This window comes from Pelobates fuscus, chromosome 12 (assembly GCF_036172605.1).
Source record: "Pelobates fuscus isolate aPelFus1 chromosome 12, aPelFus1.pri, whole genome shotgun sequence".
Lineage (NCBI taxonomy): Eukaryota > Metazoa > Chordata > Amphibia > Anura > Pelobatidae > Pelobates > Pelobates fuscus.
The window spans coordinates 84,484,187-84,506,659 of record NC_086328.1 but is presented as its reverse complement, the minus strand read 5'-3'; the positions used below and the strand labels follow the sequence as shown (position 1 = coordinate 84,506,659).

At 47.6% G+C, this 22,473-nt stretch overlaps 1 protein-coding gene across 1 annotated transcript in view; it reads left to right on the top strand.

Annotated features, from left to right (window-relative positions):
- CCDC88B (coiled-coil domain containing 88B) overlaps positions 1-22,473 on the top strand; it is a 105,862-nt gene that overhangs the window by 70,027 nt on the left and 13,362 nt on the right. The window contains exons 13-14 of the mRNA XM_063438644.1: positions 9,951-10,141; positions 14,721-18,358. Of these exons, the coding sequence (XP_063294714.1) occupies positions 9,951-10,141; positions 14,721-18,358 (3,829 nt within the window). The remainder of the gene's footprint in view (positions 1-9,950; positions 10,142-14,720; positions 18,359-22,473) is intronic.

Below are 22,473 nucleotides of genomic sequence, written 5' to 3'. Positions count from 1 at the left end.
GAAATAAAGATCTTCAACACTCAGCAATGTGTTCAGTGTGTTCATTCAACCATAATAGTTAAGGACAACGTTTTGACACATAAATGTGTCTTTATCAAGAAATGAGCTTGAAAAAGACACATATATGTGTCGAAACATTGCCCTTTCACTGTGATGGCTGAATAAACCACCTGAACACCTTGCTGAGTGTTGAAGATGTTTATATGTTACAATGCACTGTGTGACAGAGCTCCTTGTACCCTACCTCTGCCAAGCTTACTTTATAGCAGCCACAGGGAAATACCTGGAACGATTCTGCCCCAGTCACTTGCCTGACATCAAGACACATTGCACAATAGCTATCACACAAAAAACATAAACCAATTACCTTTCCTTCTGTTCTAATTTTTATATAATAACTCAACTCCCAACTCCTAATGCAATTACCTCCTGAACATAAGAAAAACTTCCACTCTGTGAATTTTACTGTCATTCTTGAAAGTGTAATACAAATTGACAAAAAGGGGTCTCTGGGAGATCCCGTCACATATCTTCCCCCCGAACACCCCAGGGAAGACTAACCACGTACCAGATTTTCAATCGATCTATGCCTGAGTTAGTCTAGCAAGTCGCCCCAAAACATCCTGCCACTCTGGTAGCCTCCTGAACAATGTTCCATCCTATAAATCCATTGTCTTGCCGGGGAGGGGGGCTGACCATCTCCCCTCCAAGTAACTTTAACTGCAGCTGGGGAGGTGAACTGACTGTTTCCGTTCCCGGTAGTTCCAACTGCCGCTGGGGAGGGAGACCAATACTCTCCTCTCCATGCCTAACAACCTGACGCTGAGGAGGGGGACACACCGTCTCCGCTCCCGGTAACTCCAACTGCCTCGGGGGAGGGAGGATTATACTCTCCTCTTCCTGTATAACAAACTGCCTCTGAGGAGGAGGACTGACTCCACTACTGGTAGCTCTGACTGCCGCTAGGAAGGGAGGTTGATGCTCTCCCTGTAAAACAAACTGCCGCTGGGAAGGGGGGCTGACCATCTCCGCTCCCGGTAACACAACCTGCCACTGGGAGGGAGACTGACACTCTTCCTTCCCATAGTTGTAAAGTCAAGCAAATCATCAGTTTTGAGGAACTGCTGCTGAACCAAGTCAAACAGTCGTTGGTAATCTTGCTCCAGCTCCCACTCCCTGGCAGCCAGGTGTGTCAGGTCTGGTCCCAGCCCAATAGCTCCAGGAAGCTTCAGCAGGACTTTCGTATCACTGAGAATGTCCCAGAGACAAAATTCTTCAGGACTCCCAAAATAAATGTCATCCTCAAAGGACTCCCACAACAAGCCAGAGCCATCATAGTCCTCACCCTCTGGCACATCATCCTCAGCCATCCACGAGTATTGCCGGGCAACGTACCACCATAACGCCCGGTAAGCCTCGTCCAGCTACAGTTCCTTCCAGACCAAGCTCTCGAGTTCCATCACCCACTCCTCCAGGGACTGCTCTCCCAGGAAAGGCATTTGCAGAGCCACTTGTTTCTGAATACGCTGCTCTGGTCTTGGGAGGCTTTCTCTCAGCTAAACCTGAACTTCCTCTAGGACCCTGTACCAGAGCTCCTTCTGAATAGCATCCCTCCAGTCCAGCTCATGCTCTTCTGAGACCAGGCTACCATCTCGGGACAGAGCTGCTTGTAGCTTCTGCTAGGACTCTTCCTCCTGTGGGGACACTGCACAGATGCTAGCTCTCTCCATCTCCACAAATTCCAAAAGGCACGCTGGGGTCCCAGAAGATGCGCCGGTGTCCAGGGATGTTTCCCCAGTCGCTAGGAAGTAATCCCACTGCTAACACCAAATGTGCCACCTCCCTCTTCCGCTTTCGACTGCAACAAAAGTGATTTTGGGTCATTGTCTTTTTAAAGGGAACTAGTTCTTTTCTGAAAATTACACAAATAAGTACAATAATAAAAAAAAACACCTATAACATGTGTGAACTTTTTCCACAAGGTGCTCTGTTTTCTTTTTAAATTTGTGATTTGTGAAATGTTTTAAACAGCAAAATTCAGTTCAGACAAATCAAAACCAGAGCAAACATATCTTCTGAAAATGAGCAACAAACATATCTTCTGAAAATGAGCAATGGAAACATTGTTGCATATCTTTTCTTCTCTGTATGCTTTTTTTTTTTAATGTTAACAATAATTGACAGGAAGCTTAGGTGGCAGCACGCAGTTGCAGTATAAAGAGGTGTCAAGTTCTATGTTTAATTTTATTTTTCAGAACTCACAAACACATATTTTTTCAATGTTGGGATAAGTAAATATAATATAAAAAAAACCCGGGGGGGTGGGGGGGGGAGAGCCTGACCGCCGAGCTGGACGGAAGTGGGTCGCCTCGGCTCCACGATGAAAGATTAATAAACAGCCCAAAACAACCCTTGGTGCGGCTGTCTGCCCTCGTCGTGATGGCAAAGCTGAATGCTGGGCGGATGGAGCTGCGGCCTGTCGTGAGGCTCTGGCGGGAGAAACGGCCGATCTCCCTTGCTTAGTCCGGCAGGCCCTCCCACACGCCTGCTGAGGGCTCCGTTCCCACCCCCCCCCCCCCCCCCCGTGGGTTATCCCGGACCCCACCGGGGAAGCAGTGATCGTTCCTGGCAACCCATGCGGTGAAAAGATCATCCAGGGACCGCGCCCAGTGTAAGCACAGAGGCAGCAACTGCAGAATGACAGCTAGGTGCTGTCCGGAAATTGAAGCAGACTGGAACACTGCTCACTGACAGCGGCCAGCGGTATACCTTCTCCGCCCATCAGACAACTCTGAAGGGTGCACATCCAGCAAGTAAGCATGGCTAATACTGGTACTACCTGAGGCAGCATCTCTCGTTGTAGCTGACGGATCTGTGGGGACTATACTGGGACACTGACCCTGCTTAAACATGGAGGAATAACGGACACGGGACACAGGCCTCATTTTATATCTGAGACTGATACCAGCAGACACATAAGTCTGATTGCACTTCTGGCCAACAAGTACCTCAGCTTTTAAGCAATCAGCGTGGAACAAAAGGAACTTGACTACAGCCAGGTTGCCAGCTAACCCAGCACTGCTGCAGGAGTAATTAAGCGACTGCTACTCATATATAATTAGAATCCTATCAGAGCACTGTATATCCTTTATGTTAGCATGTCATTCTTAGTCCCAGTATTATTTTGGTTTGAATATTTTTATTGGCGTCGCAAAAAAGCATGAGCAGGCAGGGGCGGACTGATACCTCACAGGGCCCTCGGGCAGTGGGTGATCAAGGGCCCGCCCTCCTGGTCCTGGTACAAGGTTTTCTGGTTCCCTGCTATTCTTCTACCCCTTCTTTCTGGTGCTTTTACACATATATTATGTGTAGGCTGCCCAGCACACAGAATGGATGTGTGAGAGCCACACATCCCTGACTCCCACATTCCCGAGTGCCGCCCAAAATGGCCAGATTTACTTTTAAGGGGTTAATCCAACCAAAACCAGTGTTTTAATAAACACTGTTTTTAGATGGAGTAACCCTTGCTGGCGTGCCTCCCAAGCAATTAAAATAAAGCAAATTTAATTACACACTTCCACTAATTTTGCTTTGGACATCACAGGCAGCATCCCCCACATGTACAACCTTAAAACTAGCCACATGTGTTTGGAGTCTACTTGTGGGGTTGCGTGTGTGGGGGATGTGGTTAGTGATGTGTTCCTGTATGTCAAAGTGTTGTGTTGGATTAATCCTTTCTCTTGTTTTACCTATTGTACAGCGCTGCAGAATATGTTGGCGCTTTATAAGATATTGTAAAAGTTGTGTGTGTGAAGGCTGTGTGCAGTATTGCAATGGTGGGTATGCTGTTTGTGATGCCTATGTGAAGGGAGGCTGCATGTAATTTTGTATGTGTGGGGATGCTGCTTGTGGTGTGTCTATACAGTGAGGCTCCTTGTGGGTTTTTGTATGTGTGAATGGGGCTATTTGCAGTGCATTATGTGAGTAGAGAGGGCTGGCTGTGTTGCAGTGTGTGTGAGATAGAATCTGTAGTAGGCATCTGGTGGTTACTGGGGCTGTAGTGTGTGCGTGTTTGGATAATAGAGGTTCTACTGTGTATAAGTTGGATAGTGGCTGTAGTGTGTGTGTGTAGGGGGATAAATGCTGAAATAGGTGCAGGGAGGCACAGGGGCTGTGGTGGGCACTGTGAGGCGCGGGGACTGAGGTGGGCGCAGGGAGGCACAGGGACTGAAGTGGGGGTGGGGCTGGACAGAGTATGAGGTGGGACATAGATGTTGTGGTGAGCTCAGGAAGGGACATAGGGGCTGTGGTGGGTACTGAAAGGGATAGGAGCTATGGTAGTTGGAGGTGGCATAAGGGATGTGGTGAGAGCATAGGGGCTTGGGTGGAAACATGGATAGGTAGATCCTGGGGTGAGTGTTGGGAGGAATGGTGGCTGAGGTGAGTGCAGGGGGGGTGAGGTGGGTGCAGGAGCAGCTGTGGTGGATGCAGACGGGGCTGAGGTGGGTGCAGGGGAAGCTGTGGTTGGTGCAGGGACACAGGAGGCTAAGGTGGGTAAAGGGAGAGCTGAGGTGGGTGCAGGGGGAGATGTGGTGTGTGCAGAAGGAGCTGTGGTGGGTGCGGATAGACAAGGGGCTGTTGTGGGCACAGGATGGGACATAGAGGCTGTAGTGGGCACAGGGAGGGACATAGTGGCTGTGGTGGGTACTGGAAGGCATAGGAGCTATGGTAGGTGGAGGTGGCATAGGGGCTGTGGTTGGTGCATAGGGGATTAGGTGGGTACAGGGATAGGTAGATCCTGGGGTAAGTGCAAGGAGGAATGGTGGCTGAGGTAGGTGCACGGGAACTGAGGCAAGTGCAGGGGGAGCTGTGGTTAGTACAGGGGGGCTGAGGTGGGTGCAGGTGGAGCTGTGGTTAGTACAGGGGGGTCGAGGTGGGTACAGGGAGAAAGGGGGCTGAGGTGGGTGCAAGGGGAGATGTGGTGTGTGGAGGAGGAGCTTAGGTGGGTATTGGGGGCTGAGGTGGGTACTGGGGGCTGAGGTGGGTACAGGGGGGCTGAGGTGGGAGCAGAGGTGGGTACTGGGGCTGAGGTGGGAGCGGAAGTAGGTACTGGGGGCTAAGGTGGGTAAAGGAGGTTGAGGAGGAGCTTAGGTGGGTATTGGGGGCTGAGGTGGGTACTGGGGGCTGAGGTGGGTACAGGGGGGCTGAGGTGGGAGCAGAGGTGGGTACTGGGGGCTGAGGTGGGAGCGGAAGTAGGTACTGGGGGCTAAGGTGGGTAAAGGAGGTTGAGGTGGGTAATGAGGGGTAGAGGTGGGAGCAGAGAAGGATACTGGGGGCTGAGGTGGGTACAGGGGGGCTGAGGTAGGAGCAGAGGTGGGTACTGCGGGCTGAGGTGGGTAAAGGAGGTTGAGGTGGGTAATGAGGGGTAGAGGTGGGAGCAGAGATGGGTACTGGGGCTGAGGTGGGTACAGGGGGCTGAGCTAGGAGCAGGGGGGCTGAGGTGGGTACTGGGGGCTGAGGTGGGTACAGGGGGGCTGAGGTGGGAGCAGAGGTTGGTACAGGGGGGCTTAGGTGGTAGCTGAGGTGGGTACAGGGGGGCCGAGGTGGGTACTGGGGGGCTGAGGTGGATATTGGGGGCTGAGGTGGGTACAGGGGGGCTAAGGTGGGAGCAGAGGTGGATATTGGGGCAGAGGTGGGTACAGGGGGGCTGAGGTGGGTACAGGGGGGCTGATTTGGGTACTGGGGGGGCTGGTTTGGGTACTGGGGGGGCTGATTTGGGTACTGGGAGGGGCTGATTTGGGTACTGGGAGGGGCTGATTTGGGTACTGGGAGGGGCTGATTTGGGTACAGGGGGGCTGATTTGGGTACTGGGAGGGGCTGATTTGGGTACTGGGGGGCTGATGTGGGTACTGGGGGGGGGGGCTGATATGGGTACTGGGGGGGGGGGCTGATGTGGGTACAGGGAGACAGGGGGGTGCTGACCTGAATTAAAATTATAAGAAGCTTACATGTGCTGTATGCCAGGCTGCTCCAGCTCCTTATGTCCAGTGCTCTTCAGGCAAGTGATGTCACTTCCTGGCCCCGCCTCTTCCTCCTCACACACACACAGCACCGCACGGCTGGAGACCTGGCAGCAAGAACTGAATACTCACTGCCAGGTCTCCCTGAGAGAGAGGAAACAGGTGAGGGAGGAAGGGGGTTAACTACAGAGTGATATGCTGCAGGGGTCCTGCAGCATATCACTGGAATAACGGAGAAATCATGTTTTCTGGCTGAGGAGATCCTCAGCCAGAGCATGACTGTGCTGCCGGGCCCCTGACTGCCTCGGGCCCTCGGTCCATGACCGATCTGCCCGACCTGTCAGTCCGCCCCTGTGAGCAGGCATAGTACCGGGTGATAGATGTAGTATATGGTTGCCTGCGCAGAGGCATATAGGTCAGAATATACAAGCATTTAAGGAAATTCAATACAGCGTGCGGTACGGTAATCATATATGGTAACATAATATGAGACAGGCGTCACGGTGCAATGAAGAATCCTATTAACATTATGACCGCGGCCAATTCATCGCAAAATAAGCATGCCGCGAGATGAGTGCATAGTCGTCAGAACTGATAGTATATACGTATGCCTCAATGAGCATGGTTGTGTCAATGTTTAGATTGAATCGTATTGGTTTACGTCGTATAATGCAATCACCTGCCCATTTTAGTGAACAACCATGTATAGCATATGCATTCTGAAGCTGATGCGAAGGGTCACTCAGATATATATTAATTAAGCCGTGACGTAAAAAGCTTATTGACTAAGCAATTAACAGTAAACTTTAGCCCTTGTAGGAGCATTTTTGCATTTCTAAGCAAAACAAATTGTGCAATTTCCGCTGGTAACTAGGCAACTTAAACAGTTTCTATATGACAGAGTAAGAAAAATTTTCCCAGCAATCATGAAGTTAAAAATGTGTACAGACAAATGATCCTAATATGCATCAAGAAACTCTCCTTAGGCGAGCCGCCATTTTGTGATCGCGTAGTCTGTCATTAATCTGATTCGGGATATGTTATGGAGCAATGTACATGTACGTGTATGAGCCATCAAACAGATCCTGAATTCTTCAAAGACATACACGTTTATGTTAACGGTCTAAAAAGTAAATACCTGGAGACCATGCGAGCAATGTGTTGTTGGTACTAGATTATATATACTAATATAACATATATCATGCTGTTTTCGGAACAGTGCAGTTAAAGGGAAACTCCAGTGCCAGGAAAACGATCCGTTTTCCTGGCACTGGAGGGTCCCTCTCCCTCCCACCCCCCAATCCCCAGTTGCTGAAGGGGTGAAAACCCCTTCAGTGACTTACCAGGGGCAGCGACAGGTCCCACGTCGCTGCTTCCTCCTTCTACTTACGTCGGCCGGTGGGCGAGACTGATCTCGCCCGCCGGCCGAGGAGACCTAATGCGCATGCGCGGCAATGCCGCGCATGCGCATTAGCGCACCCCATAGGAAAGCATTGAAAATGAATTTCAATGCTTCCCTATGGAGACTAGAGCGACGCTGGAGGTCCTCACACAGCGTGAGGACGTCCAGCGACGCTCTAGCACAGAAAACCTGTGCTATGAAGCAGGAAGTCCCTCTAGTGGCTGTCTAATAGACAGCCACTAGGGGAGGACTTAACCCTGCAAGGTAATTATTGCAGTTTAAAAAAAACTGCAATAATTACACTTGCAGGGTTAAGGGTAGTGGGAGTTGGCACCCAGACCACTCCAATGAGCCGAAGTGGTCTGGGTGCCTGGAGTGTCCCTTTAACGTAAAACTGTAATATTAATAACTTTGACGCTCTTAACCACAACAGAGCTGGGCTGTTCTCAATATCTGTTCACTGGGGGCTGTTAATTGCACAGCTGCCCTGCAGTTCTTAGGCTGCTGGGTCTCCGTCTGTCCTCCCTGCAACAACCCCAGTCCGTCTCCGGGGCCCTCTGTAGCTTTGTGGGCACTCGGGAGCAGGGGCTGTCCATTCGACTCCCACACCTAGAGTCCACGGGCCCCTCTCTCCCTGCACCTCCCCATCGCCACCCAGTGCCTCAGACTCAGAGGCGCGTGCCGCCCTCCGTCTCTCCCAGTGCCGGCCACCTGCTTGGAGCCGGCGCGCACCCCCCCCGGCCACCGGTCCGCCGGAGGGGGTCGCACAAGCCTGCCCCACCGGGCTCACGGCATCAGGGACATGGCCCTCTGGGGACCCCACATACCCATGGGCCAGGGCACCCACTCCTCCAGCGGGCCGGCAGTCACCACAGGGGATCCATCCAGCGGTCAGCTGTGCCCAAGTCCGTTCGGGCGGTCCAGAACGGCCTCCCATGATTTGCACTCTCCACCTTCACTCCTCCGACTCAGCAGCGGTGCCTTTGTGGAGTACTTGCCAGTGATGGGGTAATCGCTGTGTGCGCCCAAGTCTCTTTGCGCCTGATCGGGGTGCTTCTTCGGGTAGATGTTTCAGCCTCTCCGCGGCTACATCTAGTGTTGCGGGGAGTCCCGCTGCGGCCAGCTCCTCCACCTGGAGGCCAGGATATCACCCACCGGCCAAGGGGGGGCGGGCAGGGCCGTGCCCTGGGCCGAGGTACTCCCCTTGTCTAGATATTCACAGCGGGACCGCACGGCTGTGTTGCCTGCAGTGGGCGCTTGGTTTCTGACTCTCTGCCTCATGTAGGCCGTGCTCGGCCTTCTCTGCTTGCCTGGCTTGCTTTGAGTGTCGGGTATCGGGGGTAAGCTGGTGCCATCCTCGGTTCATTTCTGATGGGACTTTGTGTTTTTAGGCAGTCTGAGGCGATTTTAGTTGCCTTTTTTGTCGGCATGTAGCAGGAGCTCATGATAATGGCGTCTGGTCAGCCCGGCCCCGCCCCCTCCCCCTCCCAGTATTATTTTGAGTTTATTAAGGTTGATTTAGTTTCTGCAGATTCGCATGGCAATGATTTAGAAATCACTTAACAATGACTGAGCACACATGCATGCTTTAGCCGGCTAGCCCAGCAATTCGCTGCCCCCTGGTGGTCAAATTCAATCAGCTAGAGAAACCTGTAACTGATATTTTGCATAAGCCTGTAACTCAATAATCATACAACCATTGCTCAACTAAGCATGCATAGAATAGCTATAACTGTTTTAATCATTTTTGCGTTAATCGACTTGAAAAACAAGGAAAGTGGCATTACTAAGCAAGGAAATGTATCTACCTAATGCTAACGATGTATTACCCCATCCTGTAAACAAACCGTACATTTCCCTTTTCTCTCTTCTGTACCCCATCTCATATGCCGCAATAAAAAAAAGAATTTATAAAAAACAAACAAAAAAACTGCGAAGTGACAGTTTTCCTTTAAACAAACACCCCAAGCACCATAACCATTACAATACGCTGTAGTGGTTATGGTACCAGGAGTGCGCTGTTGCCCAACTCCCATTTTAAGTAGACCATTTTAGAATGGTTTGACTTCTTACCTGGGATCTGCATGGCGCTGCTCCCCATCTCCACTACTTCTGACACAGTACTACTACTGAGCTAAGCCCTGACATACTGGTTGAGAGTGTCAGAGGATCACTCTCATGAATGAACTGCTTAGCACAGACAGAGAGCTTCTGGCTCACAATTGGATGTAGTGGACACGCGAGCAGTGTGCAGGAAACCCGAGGTAAGATGTCAAATAGTTCTAAAGCAGTTTGATTCATTAAAATGTATAGTTTCCAAGACACTCCTGACATTATAACCACAACAGAACATTGTAGCTTGGGGTGTTCCTTTAAGTGTTCTATTACTAGTATTACATCTATTTGTAGTCTTAGACATTTTTTTTTTTTTTTATATATAACATTTTGAACATCTAAGCAAAAATGTTTACATGATCATCCACTAAAATTCCCTGTAATGGTCCTTATGCTATCGCTCTCACTTTCAGTTGTAGACCTAAGTTCAGAGTTGTCTCAGGCTTTGTTACGTTTGGAAAAAGAAAATCAGACCTTGAGAGAGAGATTGCAAGTTCTTACAGGAGAAATCACGGAACCTGAAACTGCAGGAGCACATGATAATACACAAAGTGACCTAGAAATTCAGAACCTAAAGCAGCTAGCCAAACTCTGTATCAGAGAGGTAAGTAGTTCCTGGAAATCCAAAGAAAATTGAGAATGGAAAAAGTTATTTTGGTTGTGCACTGATTGAACATACAGCCGGTGTGTGCCACAACAGCGACATCCGGTAGAGTAGGCAAACATTGGCATAACATGCTATGGCATTAGATATACAGGCACATTTTTATATTATTTGAAAACAGTAGTTCAGGATCACGTTTGTTTTTAACTATGGTAAAATATTACGCTTGTCATGGAGATAGCTAGATGAGTATATTGCTGATAAACAATAGGTACTCATTGTAGACATGTTTTGATGAGGAATACAGTAGTATATACTAGAAGAATATACCACCCCTGACAGCCCCCTACGCACATGAGCAACACACTATAGATATGGCAGTATGATAAGACAGGTTTGCCATGCCACCACAGTGAATACAGACATTTCAAGAGGCAGGAGACAGAGGTGAATACAGACATTTCAAGAGGCATGACTGTGGCATGTACTGCACATTTTTTTTTTTCCCCACTTTTTTTTGTAGTAGGAACAGCAACAAGGTTAATTAACGTTATCAAAAATGCATATAACAGGACATTGCTTATAAACTGACAGGTATTATCTGATATGCATAAATGTGATGTACTTTTGTAGCTAGTCTATACATGCTTGGTTATGTAGTGGTTGGATTGCAGGCTATGCAAAGTAACAATTTCTATCCGCTTATTTAAAGTAATAGGTTGCCCTCTGGACAGTAATAGGCCGTTAAGCATTAGTTTACTAGTGTGAGACAATATAGCACCGTCAGTTAGTGAGGAGGTCTGTCTAGGTCCTGGCATGAATAAGCAGTAAGCAATTAAAAAACATAGGAGACATAGATTGTATGGGGAGGTTCATTCCTTCTGGCAACAGTAATAAACCTGTTAGGCAGATAGAATGATAGGCAAAACAAAATATAGCCTAAGGGAGAGCTTATCTGAGCGTGTCCCTCCTGCGTTGGTGCGCCCTGTCGCTACCCTATACCCTTGCTGTCTTGCATGATAGATGATAGTGTCCTGTTAGTCCAGATTTGGTCGCTCCTCTGGCCCCAGGCCTTCGCGGGAGCTCCTGTGCCTGTCCCTCCGCTCCAGCTGCTCTCAGTGCTGCAGGCGATATCCCGGGTGGTCTTGGTGGTCGGTAGTACCTTCCAAGGACGTGGGTTAGGCAATCGGGTGCTACCCCTTCTGCTCCTCAGCCCAGGAAGGCGGCAGTGGGCTTTGGGTTTTGCAGGACGTCGTTTTTTTCTTGCTGGTGTCGCACGCTCAGGTGCTGTTGGTAGTCTCCGTCGGTTGTCAGCCGTTAGGTGCAGTTTGACAGGAGGTAGGTGTCTGTGCTCTGCTTGTCCCTGTTTCTCCATTAAGGCTCGGTCCTTTCTGCTCTGCAGCTTCTGACAGAATCTGCGAAAGAGATCATCCAGTCGCTGTTCGAGTGGCTTTAGTAAGCTGTGTGTCTCTGCAGCAGGATCAGCAGACGCCATCTTGGCCCCTTGTATACTGCTGTGTGCTTGCATTTGGGTCTGATGGATGTCGTGGTTCCGCTGGTGACTGAAATGAGCCGGGATAACCCCCACCGGCTGGGGGGGGAGCGGGGTTTTCCACCAGTTTTGGCATTTTCCAGCTGGTCTGTGAGCAGGGAGATCGGCCGCTTCTCCCACGCTCACCTCCGACTTTAGGCCGCAATTTCACTGTCGGGTTCAGATTGTCCGCCCGGGCTCCAAATCCTCCAGTGTTGAGATCCAGGGTGTCGCCTGCTCTCTACTGTGTAGGATCAACGTATTTGCCGGGGGAAAAGTTAGCAATATATTATCTTTTGGAGAGTTCTCGCTCGGAGCACGCGGTTCTTGCAGCCGTGCAGCTCGGCGGTCAGGCCCCGCCCCCCTGAGAATGGAAAAAGTTAAATTAAGTTTAATGGGATAAAAAGCAATAGACACGGTGGCACTTCACGCTCCTAGCGCCATCTAATGGTAGGAAATCAAACTATTTTTGAATAGTTTGATACTTACCTGGTTCACGTACACGAAGTCCTCCCCATCTTCTGTGATCATTCTGAAGCAAAAGTTATCATAACTCTTTATCAATATCAATTTTGGCTACATTTGGAGGAGTGTCAGCTAAGAAACCCAGGTACTTTTAAACCTGCATAAAATTCCCAAATGGTTTCTTTTGCATTTCTCAACAATGGTGAACATAGAAAAGTTTGACATGATGGTGCATATGTTTAACATGCAACTGTTTTAATAAAGTTTAAGTTTGGGAAATAGAGACACAAATTTAAAAATAACTCTCCAAGTACCATAACCACTAAGGGGGACTGTAATAGTTATAGTGCCAAGAGTGCCCTGGCGCCACCCAACTGTAAGTAGTCAACTGTTTGCAAATGGTTTGACTTCTTACTTGGGGTCAGACAGACTTTGCTCCCTGCCTATCTCCTTCCATTGTTGAGAGATGATGAAAGCTCCTGCTAGGAGCTTCCTGTAATGGAGCTCCTGTACTCTGACTTATTACCTCCATCAGGTTAGCTTACTCACCGCTACCAGGGGATTCTGGAGAACTTTAGACCCAGTCACCAAAGAAGGACAACGGTCGCTTGGGACCTTTTCCACTGAACAAGGCTACAGTGGTTTACAGCTATTTTCCTCTTGATGACTTCTTTCTTGTACAGTATCAGTAATTAAAGCCTTTTTCCCCACACATAGGTCGAGACTTAATGTAGGAGGTAGAACAAACAACCTTTATTGCACGCACATCTATTTTATACAGACCAAATGTGGATTCCTCCTCCAGGGGGTCTTCCATACAATACAGTTGTGTATGGAGTGTTAATTGTGATAGTCCCAGCTAACAAAATAGACTCCGTGCTGTGCCCTCTCATACACAGAGTCGTGATGTGCATAAATCCCTCAAGAACCCCCTTTCCCTGTACAGCACTTCCTCACATTATATGTCTCCTGATAGCTCATCATCCAAGAGAATCCATGCCCAAGCAATAGTGTGTTAAAGTTTTAATGGATTGCGGCTGTTCTTGAATCCGGGGAGTGTCAGGATCGGGACAGGGATCCAACACGCAGAGTACAGACAGTAGAAGGGTACGTATACCGGACCTTAGAATGGCCGGACTAACGTACGGAGATATAGAGAATGGTCAAAGACAAGCCGAGGTCGAGGGAATGAGAAGACAGGTAAGCGAGGAACAAGCCGAGTCAAAGGGTAATAGCGATAAGCAGAGTAATACAAACAAGCCGGGTCGGAACCAAAAGGATAACTGGAATACAAGAGCGCTGGGTGACTAGACAGGCTAGAACCACGACAGGGCAATGAGCAAATGGAAGAAGCACTGTTAAATACCCTGGCTCAGGAGAGTAGACACGCCTCCGACGAGTCCTGATTAGTCTCCAGACAATTGAGTGACAGGTCGGTCCGGGTTGGCGTCATGACGTCGACTGCTGGGCGTCGTGCTACAAAAGGAAGTGGATCCCTCGCGGCCGGCGTGTAAATGACCGGGAGGACCGCGAGGGACGGAGGAAACAGCCCTTCTGGACAGATAAACTTCTAAGTCTCTACCTCTCTCAGAGGTAGAGACCTCAGGTACCCTGACAGGGAGTTCCATGTGTGTGGCTGGTTGATCTCAGTATCACAAAAGGGGTTTCTGGATCTCTGGGGAGAGGAGTGCTCTCAAGTCGTGGGTATCCCTAGATGCCTCATTAACTTCATGACATCCTCTCCAAATCGGTGATTGTTGGTCAGAGGACAGTCTAACACCCTATCAAAGGTTCTCTGGATCGCGGCACAGTTCTGATCTGGTGTACAGTTCCACAGCGATTCAGGGAATCTCCCGGTCTGGTACTCAGTGTGCAGACCAGGTCCAGGTGATCCCCAGAGTCCCCCAACACCAGTAGGGGAGTAGAGTTAGCACTCAGGGCCAGCGACAATAGCCCCTTTTGAATTTTTCAGGGGCTCTTGGAACCAAGCCCATAGTCTGTGGGCATGAGGGTTGCCACTTTGCCCCTCCATGGATCAGGAAGACAGGAGCTAGATTATTGTTAGCTCTCCTGTGCTAATCAATGCATTGCAAGGCCAGCATATTGGCATGACAACATCAGTAGTTCATTTTCAGCTCATGAGCTTAGCCCTGCACTTGTGAGCATAGCTCAGACAGAGTGCCTCCAACTCCAGAAAAGACAGGAAATGGTGACCGCACACCTCGGGTAAGTTGGTACCAAAAATATCGACTGCTTACATTGAGGTGAGGAGGGTGCCAGGGCATTTTTGACACCCTGCACTGTAGTTTTGATGCAGTGCACTGTAGTGGTTATGGTACTTAGAATGTCCCTTTAAGGATTCTTATTTGGGTAGATATAGTACAGAAACACTCAGGCAATAAGTTTCCTATAAAGTTAACTACATTTCAAACTTACTATTCTAACAAGTGAAAAGCAAAGTCTTGCTCATACAATAGTAACTTTTTTAGCATTGAATGACTAATAAGAAGAAAATGATAGATATGATGCATGAGATCGATACATTATGTTGTGTAAGGATGATTACATTTATATTTAATTCAGGAACCAGAAGGAGGCAGTCTGGGAGAGAGAGATCACATACAGGGCGAAGCAGAGAGAAAACTTGCCGACCGACCAGAAACTGAACATTTACCAAAGAGATCACTTGAAACTGCGGACAATGCACAAAACTTGAAGAAACCGCTGGAACAGAATTCGAAGAGTATCCAAGTACAAGAAAGAAAAGCTGAAGAGACCACAGCAGAGGATAAATCCCAAAAGACTGAATATAATCGTGATCAAGGACTTCAACAAGTAGACGAACAATCTGAAACAAAGAAAGACATAGGAATAAGTCATTTGAATAGGAATTCAAGAGAAGAGGAACTTGCACTTAGCAGAGAATTGGTAGAGAGTGGTAACAAGGTAAAATTACTCACAAAACAGCTGGAAAAAAGTTCGCTAGAGCTACAATCACTCAAGGAAAATCTTGAAAGGAGATTAGCTGAGGATTCAGCAGAAGTCCAGAAACAGCTACGAGAGAGAGAAAAAGAAATAGAGTCACTAAACAGAAAGTTGGTTGACAAGGAAGTAGAGAGACAGGTACAGCAGAGACAGCTTGAAGAGAGATCGGAACAGATAGAGTTCCTAAAGAAGCAGCTAGATGACAAGGATGGAGAGAGACAATGCCAACAGAAACTTCTTGAAGAAGCTGTCAAGCAGACGGAACATTTACATACACAACTTCTTCAAACCGGGGAGTCACATTTACTAAATAAGCACCTTCAACAGAGTACCGAGGAAATGCAGTCTCTCAAGAAACAGTTAGAGGAGAGCATGAGAGACATGCAGACCTTCAATAGGCGGCTTCATGAAAGTGAGGTGCAATCATTTAAGAAACAGCTTGAAGAGAGTTCTTCAGAAATACAGTCACAAAAGAGACTTCTGGAGGAGTGTACAAAAGAAAACAAATTGCTCAGAACACACTTGGAAGAAAATGAGTGTTTGCAGTTGTCAATGCATAGACAGCTGGAAGAGAGGACTACAGACATCCAATCTCTCAAAAGGCAGATACAAGACAGTTCTGTGGTGGAGCAGTCATTAAGGAGACAGCTAGAACAGCAAGAAACAGAGAGAGATTCACTTGACAAGCAAGTAAAAACATGTTCTCAGGAAATACAAATGTTGAAAAGACAGTTGGAAGAGAAAGAGGCACAGGAGCAGTTACTGAGGAGACAGCTGGAAGAGGGAGGAAGGCAGGACCAGTCCTTGAAGAAACAGTTGCAAGAGATGACTGAAGAGACAGACTCCCTGAAGAAACAGATCAGAGACACACAGGAAAACCACCTTCAACAACTTCAAAAGTTCACAGAGACGAGTGAAAGTCTACAGAGACAGCAGCATGAAACAGGAGAGTCCGCATCATTAAGGAGGCAGTTGCATGAGATATCTGAACAGGTCCAAAGTCTCACCAGAAATCTTCACATAAGTGCTCAGAATGAAAGGGATTCACAGCGACAACTCAAGGAAAAAGAGCAAGATATTCACAGACTCCAGAGGCAGCTTCAAGAGAGAGCTGACGAGGTTCTGTCACAGAAGGGTTATCTAGAGAGAAACATGGAAAATGAGCAGTCTCTACATGGAAAACTGGAAGAGAGTAATCAGGAGTTACAGTTACTAAGAAAGGACTTAATTGAAAAGGAAGTAGAGAGACAGTGCCAGAAAAGACAATTAGAACAACATGACAAAGAGAGACAGGCCCAAATTAGTAAATTAGAAGTAAGTACAGAGGAATTATTGGCCCTTAAAAGACAGCTGGGAGAAAGAGAGTTACAAGAACAGTCACTTAAAAGACAGCTTCAAGAAATAAAAGAAGAGGCATTGTCCTTGAAGAGACAACTTAAAGACAAAGAGGAAGAATTGGCTATGACACAACTTCAAGAGAGAGTTAAGGAGGCAGAATCTCACCAGAGACAGGCACACGATGTAGAAAAGTTACAATTACTAAAGAGACAGTTGCAACAAAGTACTGATGAGATTCACGTATTGAAGAGAAAGTTGGAAGAGAGCACTGGAGAAATACTGTCAGTAAAGAGAAGTCATGAAAGAAATGAGAGATCCCTTAAAGAACAGCTACAAGAGAATGCCGACAAAGTAGAAGGGCAGAAGAAGCAACTTGAAGAAAAAACAGAAGAGATTTCAGTGTTTAAGAGGCAGTTAGAGGAAAGGGATAAGTCCCTAATTAGACACATTGAACAAAGTACATCAGAAATTCAACTTCTAACAAGACAGTTGCAGGAGAACGCTGGAAAAGAAAATTCCTACAAGAGACAACTAGAAGACAATGAGAGAGAAAGACTATCATTGGAGAGGCAACTGGAAGAGCGAGTGGAGCACTCACTACGACAACAACAGCGTGATAGTGCTGAGATACAGTTACTGAAGAGACATTTGGAGGAGAGCTCTGATGAAATACAGTCACTGAAAAGAAAGGAATTGTCACTCATGAGACAGCTTCAAGAGAGCACCGGTGAAATAGAAGCCCTTCAGAAGCAGATTCATAGAATGGATAAGTCAGATTCACTAAAAAGACAAGAGGACACTGAACAAATGCAATTTCAAGTAAGAACTGAGGGGGGTGTAAGGTTTGAGACAAAGGTTCATGAAAAAGATGAAGACCGCCTTAAGAGACTACTGAAAGATAGCACAGAGCAAATAGAACAACAGAAGAGACTGCTTGAAGAGGGCACTGTAAAGGAGCAGTCCCTTATCAGGCAATTAAAAGACAAAGAGGAATATGAATTATCCATTAAGAAACAACTGAAAGAGAGTATTAACTTGGCAGAAAGCCTACAGAGACAACTGCGAGAACACACTTTAGATGTAAAATCTCCAAAGAGACAACTGGAACAGAATGTCATAGAAGGAGAATTTAATAAGAGACTGCTTGAAGAAAATAATCCGGACATTGTTCCCCAAAAGAGACTTTTCCAAGAAGCAAATATCAATTTGCTACTGCAAGAGCAGGAGGGGCAAAGGAAACTCCCAAAGAAAAAAACAAAAGGGAACACTGAGCTACTTCTTTTCCATCAGCCACCAGGTCCTATACCTTCTGAATCAACCAGCACCACAGATATCCCAGTCTGTGCCTCTCTGACCACATCAGCCCCTACCCTCCTCACTGTAAGCTCCCCATTGGTCTCTTTACCACCCATTGGTTCCTCAATCTCAACTGCTCTCCCACCATCGACCTCTCCCGCTTTGTCTGATGACCAAGCTGTACCTTCCTCTCTGACTTTTGTCAAGCCAACTTCTCCGTCTGTCCCTACCTCGCCTCCCATATCTGTCCCAAATCCCCTTCCTGTGGATGCTGTTTCACCTTCACCTACCTCACAGTCTCTCCCAGTTTCCGTATCTATCTCTCACTCTCCTGTTACCACTTTAACACCTACTCTACAAGTGTCTAACCCCCTTCCTACCACCCCTGCCCCCTCTCCTGTACACGAGTCTGCTTTGTCCTTGCTGCTCCTGGAGGTGCAAAGTGTTCGCAGAGAACGTGCAGAGATTCAGGGTCGGTATGATTCCCTGCTCAGGGAACTTCAAAGGCAAGAAGCAGAGCTGGATAAGGCACAAAGAGAGCTACGTAGAGGAAGGAGTGCTCTGAGGATACTGAGACAAGAGCACAAGGAGCTTCAGGAAAGGTAAGAAAAAGTAGTCGCTAACTGGAAAGGAAGATGTGGATAGATGGAAACTATGCTTGTCGGTAATGAATGTGTATGGCCAGGCTGATTAAGAAGGTATACAGAGATAAACACCAGAAACAAATATATCATAATGTAACTCTGTTTAGGAAAATATAGCAAATAAAGTGAATAACCAAACGGAAAAAAAATTTAAAGAGCCACTAAGAGCTCTGTATAGTAGGAATGGGCAGTACTTGTAGATATCTCGGGTAGCAAGTTATAAAATATTGTACAGAGAGTGGCAAACAAAAAAGACATGGATGCCCAAAATAGTTAAAGGGACACTATAGTCACCAAAACAACTTTTGCTTTATGAAGCAAGTTTAGGGTATAGATCATGCCCTTGCAGCCTCATTTTTCTTTTTCTTTATGCAGTCTTAGTCAGACCTCTATCGGCTGTGACTGACACAGCCTGCATAAAACCAAAATGACTTCATTTTCAACTGACTTTAAAAGCTTTCTTTCTCCTGCTCTGTAAATTGAATTGTAATCACACACAGGAGGGTCCTGCAGGTTTTAGCAAACTATTAACAGAGAAGGAGATGATACATTCTAAATTAAACAGAATTTGCAATAAAGGAAGTGTAAATATTAGATTACTTTTTACAGGAAGTGCTTAGAAAGGCCGTGTAAGTCACATGCAGGAAGGTGTGACTAGGGTTGCATACACAAAGTGATTTAACTCCTAAATCGGTACACCCAAACTGCTTCATTAAGCTAAAGTTGTTTTGGTGACTTTAGTGTTCCTTTAAGTATGAAATTAAAATATGGTAAGATCAGATAAATAAAAAATTACCGATTATGAGCCATGCAGTTCTTATTACACTGGCTTCACTGGTACAATACCTATTTACAGATATTTGCAGAAAGCAGTGTTTCACGTCCAGAGTAAATACAATTAAATAGCTATAAAGACAGAAAGCAGTGAGCCTTATTATAACAGATAAACAGCTAAATTTGGCAGAAAATGTATCTTACTTACTTTACAGTGAGTAATCAGCCCGAATGAAACATTGCCCACCATGGAAATGAAAAACTGTAGCATCACCTCGAGTCCCGCTATAAATATGCAGCTGCAGACTGGAATCTGGCAAAGAAATACAATTTAGTAAGAAAATATAGACAGCATATAAAACCACATGCACACATTGCGCGTGTGGTTAATGTGTGTATTTGTGGCTTCATGATGTGGAGTAGTTGCAGACTGCTTACCTGTGGTCCCGACCATGAAATATCTTCGTCCCAAAGCTGAGTTGGAGATTTTATTTCCAATGTGTCTATCTCAAAAATCCTGAAATTTGGAATTTCATTTTACACATGACCGGTGTATAGTCGCCATATGGGCAGTCGGAACCTTGGACAAAAGCCCCCCACATACCTTCCCCAATAAAACGCTGACACTAGGGTATATGGGTCAAATTGTCCACAGCTTTTATTAAATAATTATGATATATATATATATGTAATGATAATAATCATACTACTATAATAATGATAATAACTTAACATAGAAAAACATGGGTCATTGCCCCATGCCCCGCCCTCTCATCCGTATCCTTCAGTTAATATACAAGGCAATGACCCCCATATAAATAACACATAATATATATACATATAACATTCTTCCAACATCATTTCAACATGAACATAACTTAAAGTGCCAAACATAATTAACCATGGCAGGGGTATACCCGGATACCCTTACCCACACCAAACATAATTTAACCATGGCAGGGGTATACCCGGATACCCCTACCCCACCAGGTTCTGGGCCACCGACAGGACTCAAAACCTACCAACTTACCAATCACCACAATTTTTCCATTTCCATCAATCTTCCTAATGGGGAGCCTATTTCCTCTCATTCAGCTCCCTATCCCGCCGCTGTGACAAAACGGGATAACCCACTTAACCAACAAAATCCCAGGGAGGGTGGGTGGGACAAACTCAGCCAGGTAGGTAATTAAAAGTGCTGATTCCAAAATGGCTGCTTATTTAAATAGCCAAACCCCTTACCCACAACCCATCAGTCCTGGCCGCTTCCTCCTAAGCCCGCCTCCTAACCCCTGTCAAGGCCCTTTTCCGCTGAGCTGCGCTTTGGCTACATGGGGCTACATGACCGGTGTATAGTCGCCATATGGGCAGTCGGAACCTTGGACAAAAGCCCCCCACATACCTTCCCCAATAAAACGCTGACACTAGGGTATATGGGTCAAATTGTCCACAGCTTTTATTAAATAATTATGATATATATATATGTAATGATAATAACCATACTACTATAATAATGATAATAACTTAACATAGAAAAACATGGGTCATTGCCCCATGCCCCGCCCTCTCATCCGTATCCTTCAGTTAATATACAAGGCAATGACCCCCATATAAATAACACATGATATATATACATATAATATTCTTCCAACATCATTTCAACATGAACATAACTTAAAGTGCCAAACATAATTAACCATGGCAGGGGTATACCCGGATACCCCTACCCACACCAAACATAATTAACCATGGCAGGGGTATACCCGGATACCCTTACCCACACCAAACATAATTTAACCATGGCAGGGGTATACCCGGATACCCCTACCCCACCAGGTTCTGAGCCACCGACAGGACTCGAAACCTACCAACTAACCAATCACCACAATTTTTCCATTTCCATTAATCTTCCTAATGGGGAGCCTATTTCCTCTCATTCAGCTCCCTATCCCGCCACAAGCTCAGACCTTGAACCCTTAAGCCGTCTGAGCTCCCCACCCCGAGGAAACAGCGCCTTCTGCAGCCATCCCTGCCAATCCGGAGCCCGAAGGACCCACCCCTGTTGAAAAGGAGAACTCCATCCTTGTGAAAACAACGGGGCAACCCCCGTCCCTATGACCATGCCTCTGCCACCATGCCGCCCGCTTCCCGTACAAAATTAGCTCCCCGCCATTCAGGGAACCGTCCCCGACCACCACCAAAGTCACGGGAAGCAGGCCTCCCAATCCTGAAACCCCTTTACCCCATCCATCTTGCTGGCCGACGCTGCAGTACCGGATCCAGATTTCACCCCCACATGTGGGACAAGAAAATCAGGCCTACACCACGCCAGAGTCTCCGAAACACCGCGGGACACACATCCCCCATCAATACCCCGCAACCAATCACCGAGTCACCACCCGACCCACCGGAAAGCCCAGCTGCTGACCCTCACCTCTAGCTGCAGCCCTCCTCTTGGCCCGGGGAACGACGAATAACCAAATCACCATATCCTGGTGAGACAAGCCAACCGTAACCCTGGCCCTTCGGACCCCTAGGGACCCCCCAACTCACTTCAACCGTTCCCAGACATACGCGCAAGCGGGAGCTCAATGGCTGCCGTCACCATGTACCCTAGGCCAAGGCCCCCCTTTTAGGCCGTACCGTGTCGTTTCCGAAAACCGCCTCAACGTGGAAGGATAGCAACCCCAACACCCGTTCATAACCCCTGGCTTGCCAAGCCTAACGCAAAACCGTCATAACCAAAAGCTAGACTGGGAAGAACCATCCCGCAACACCAGAAAAAACCCCGTTGCCAACTAACGGACCCCCTGCCAAAACGGCGGCGCCGAGGCAGCCGCACCCAGCGCTGAACCAGGGAGTTCACCCCGCAGCACGTCCAAGCCCTAACCCCCCGATATTGGTCGCGGACCGGACGACGAGCGTGCGTCAGACGCCCCAACTCCCCCCATCAACCCCGACTGGAGCACTCCCGCTCCCCCAATCCGAAAGTAGAAATGCCACACAAAACAGCAGCCCCCGGTCAACTGTCCAAGCCAACATCAGGTAACCCCAAATGAGATCCCCCGACACCCCACGGACCCCGGCCTCCTAGCGTCAAGAGCACCGCGCCCTATCTGACCTCTGGGGCACCGGTACATCAAGAAGTTCCACCGAAGTTCGTCCCAACCGTGGATCCAGACCCAAGGAGAAGCGGCCCTTGAAAACCTGCCCACCACCGCCGTAAAAGTCCCGGCTAACCACCTGAGCGTAAACCATCGTACGGCATCGCACCGCAAGCCACCCACCAGAGACAGAAC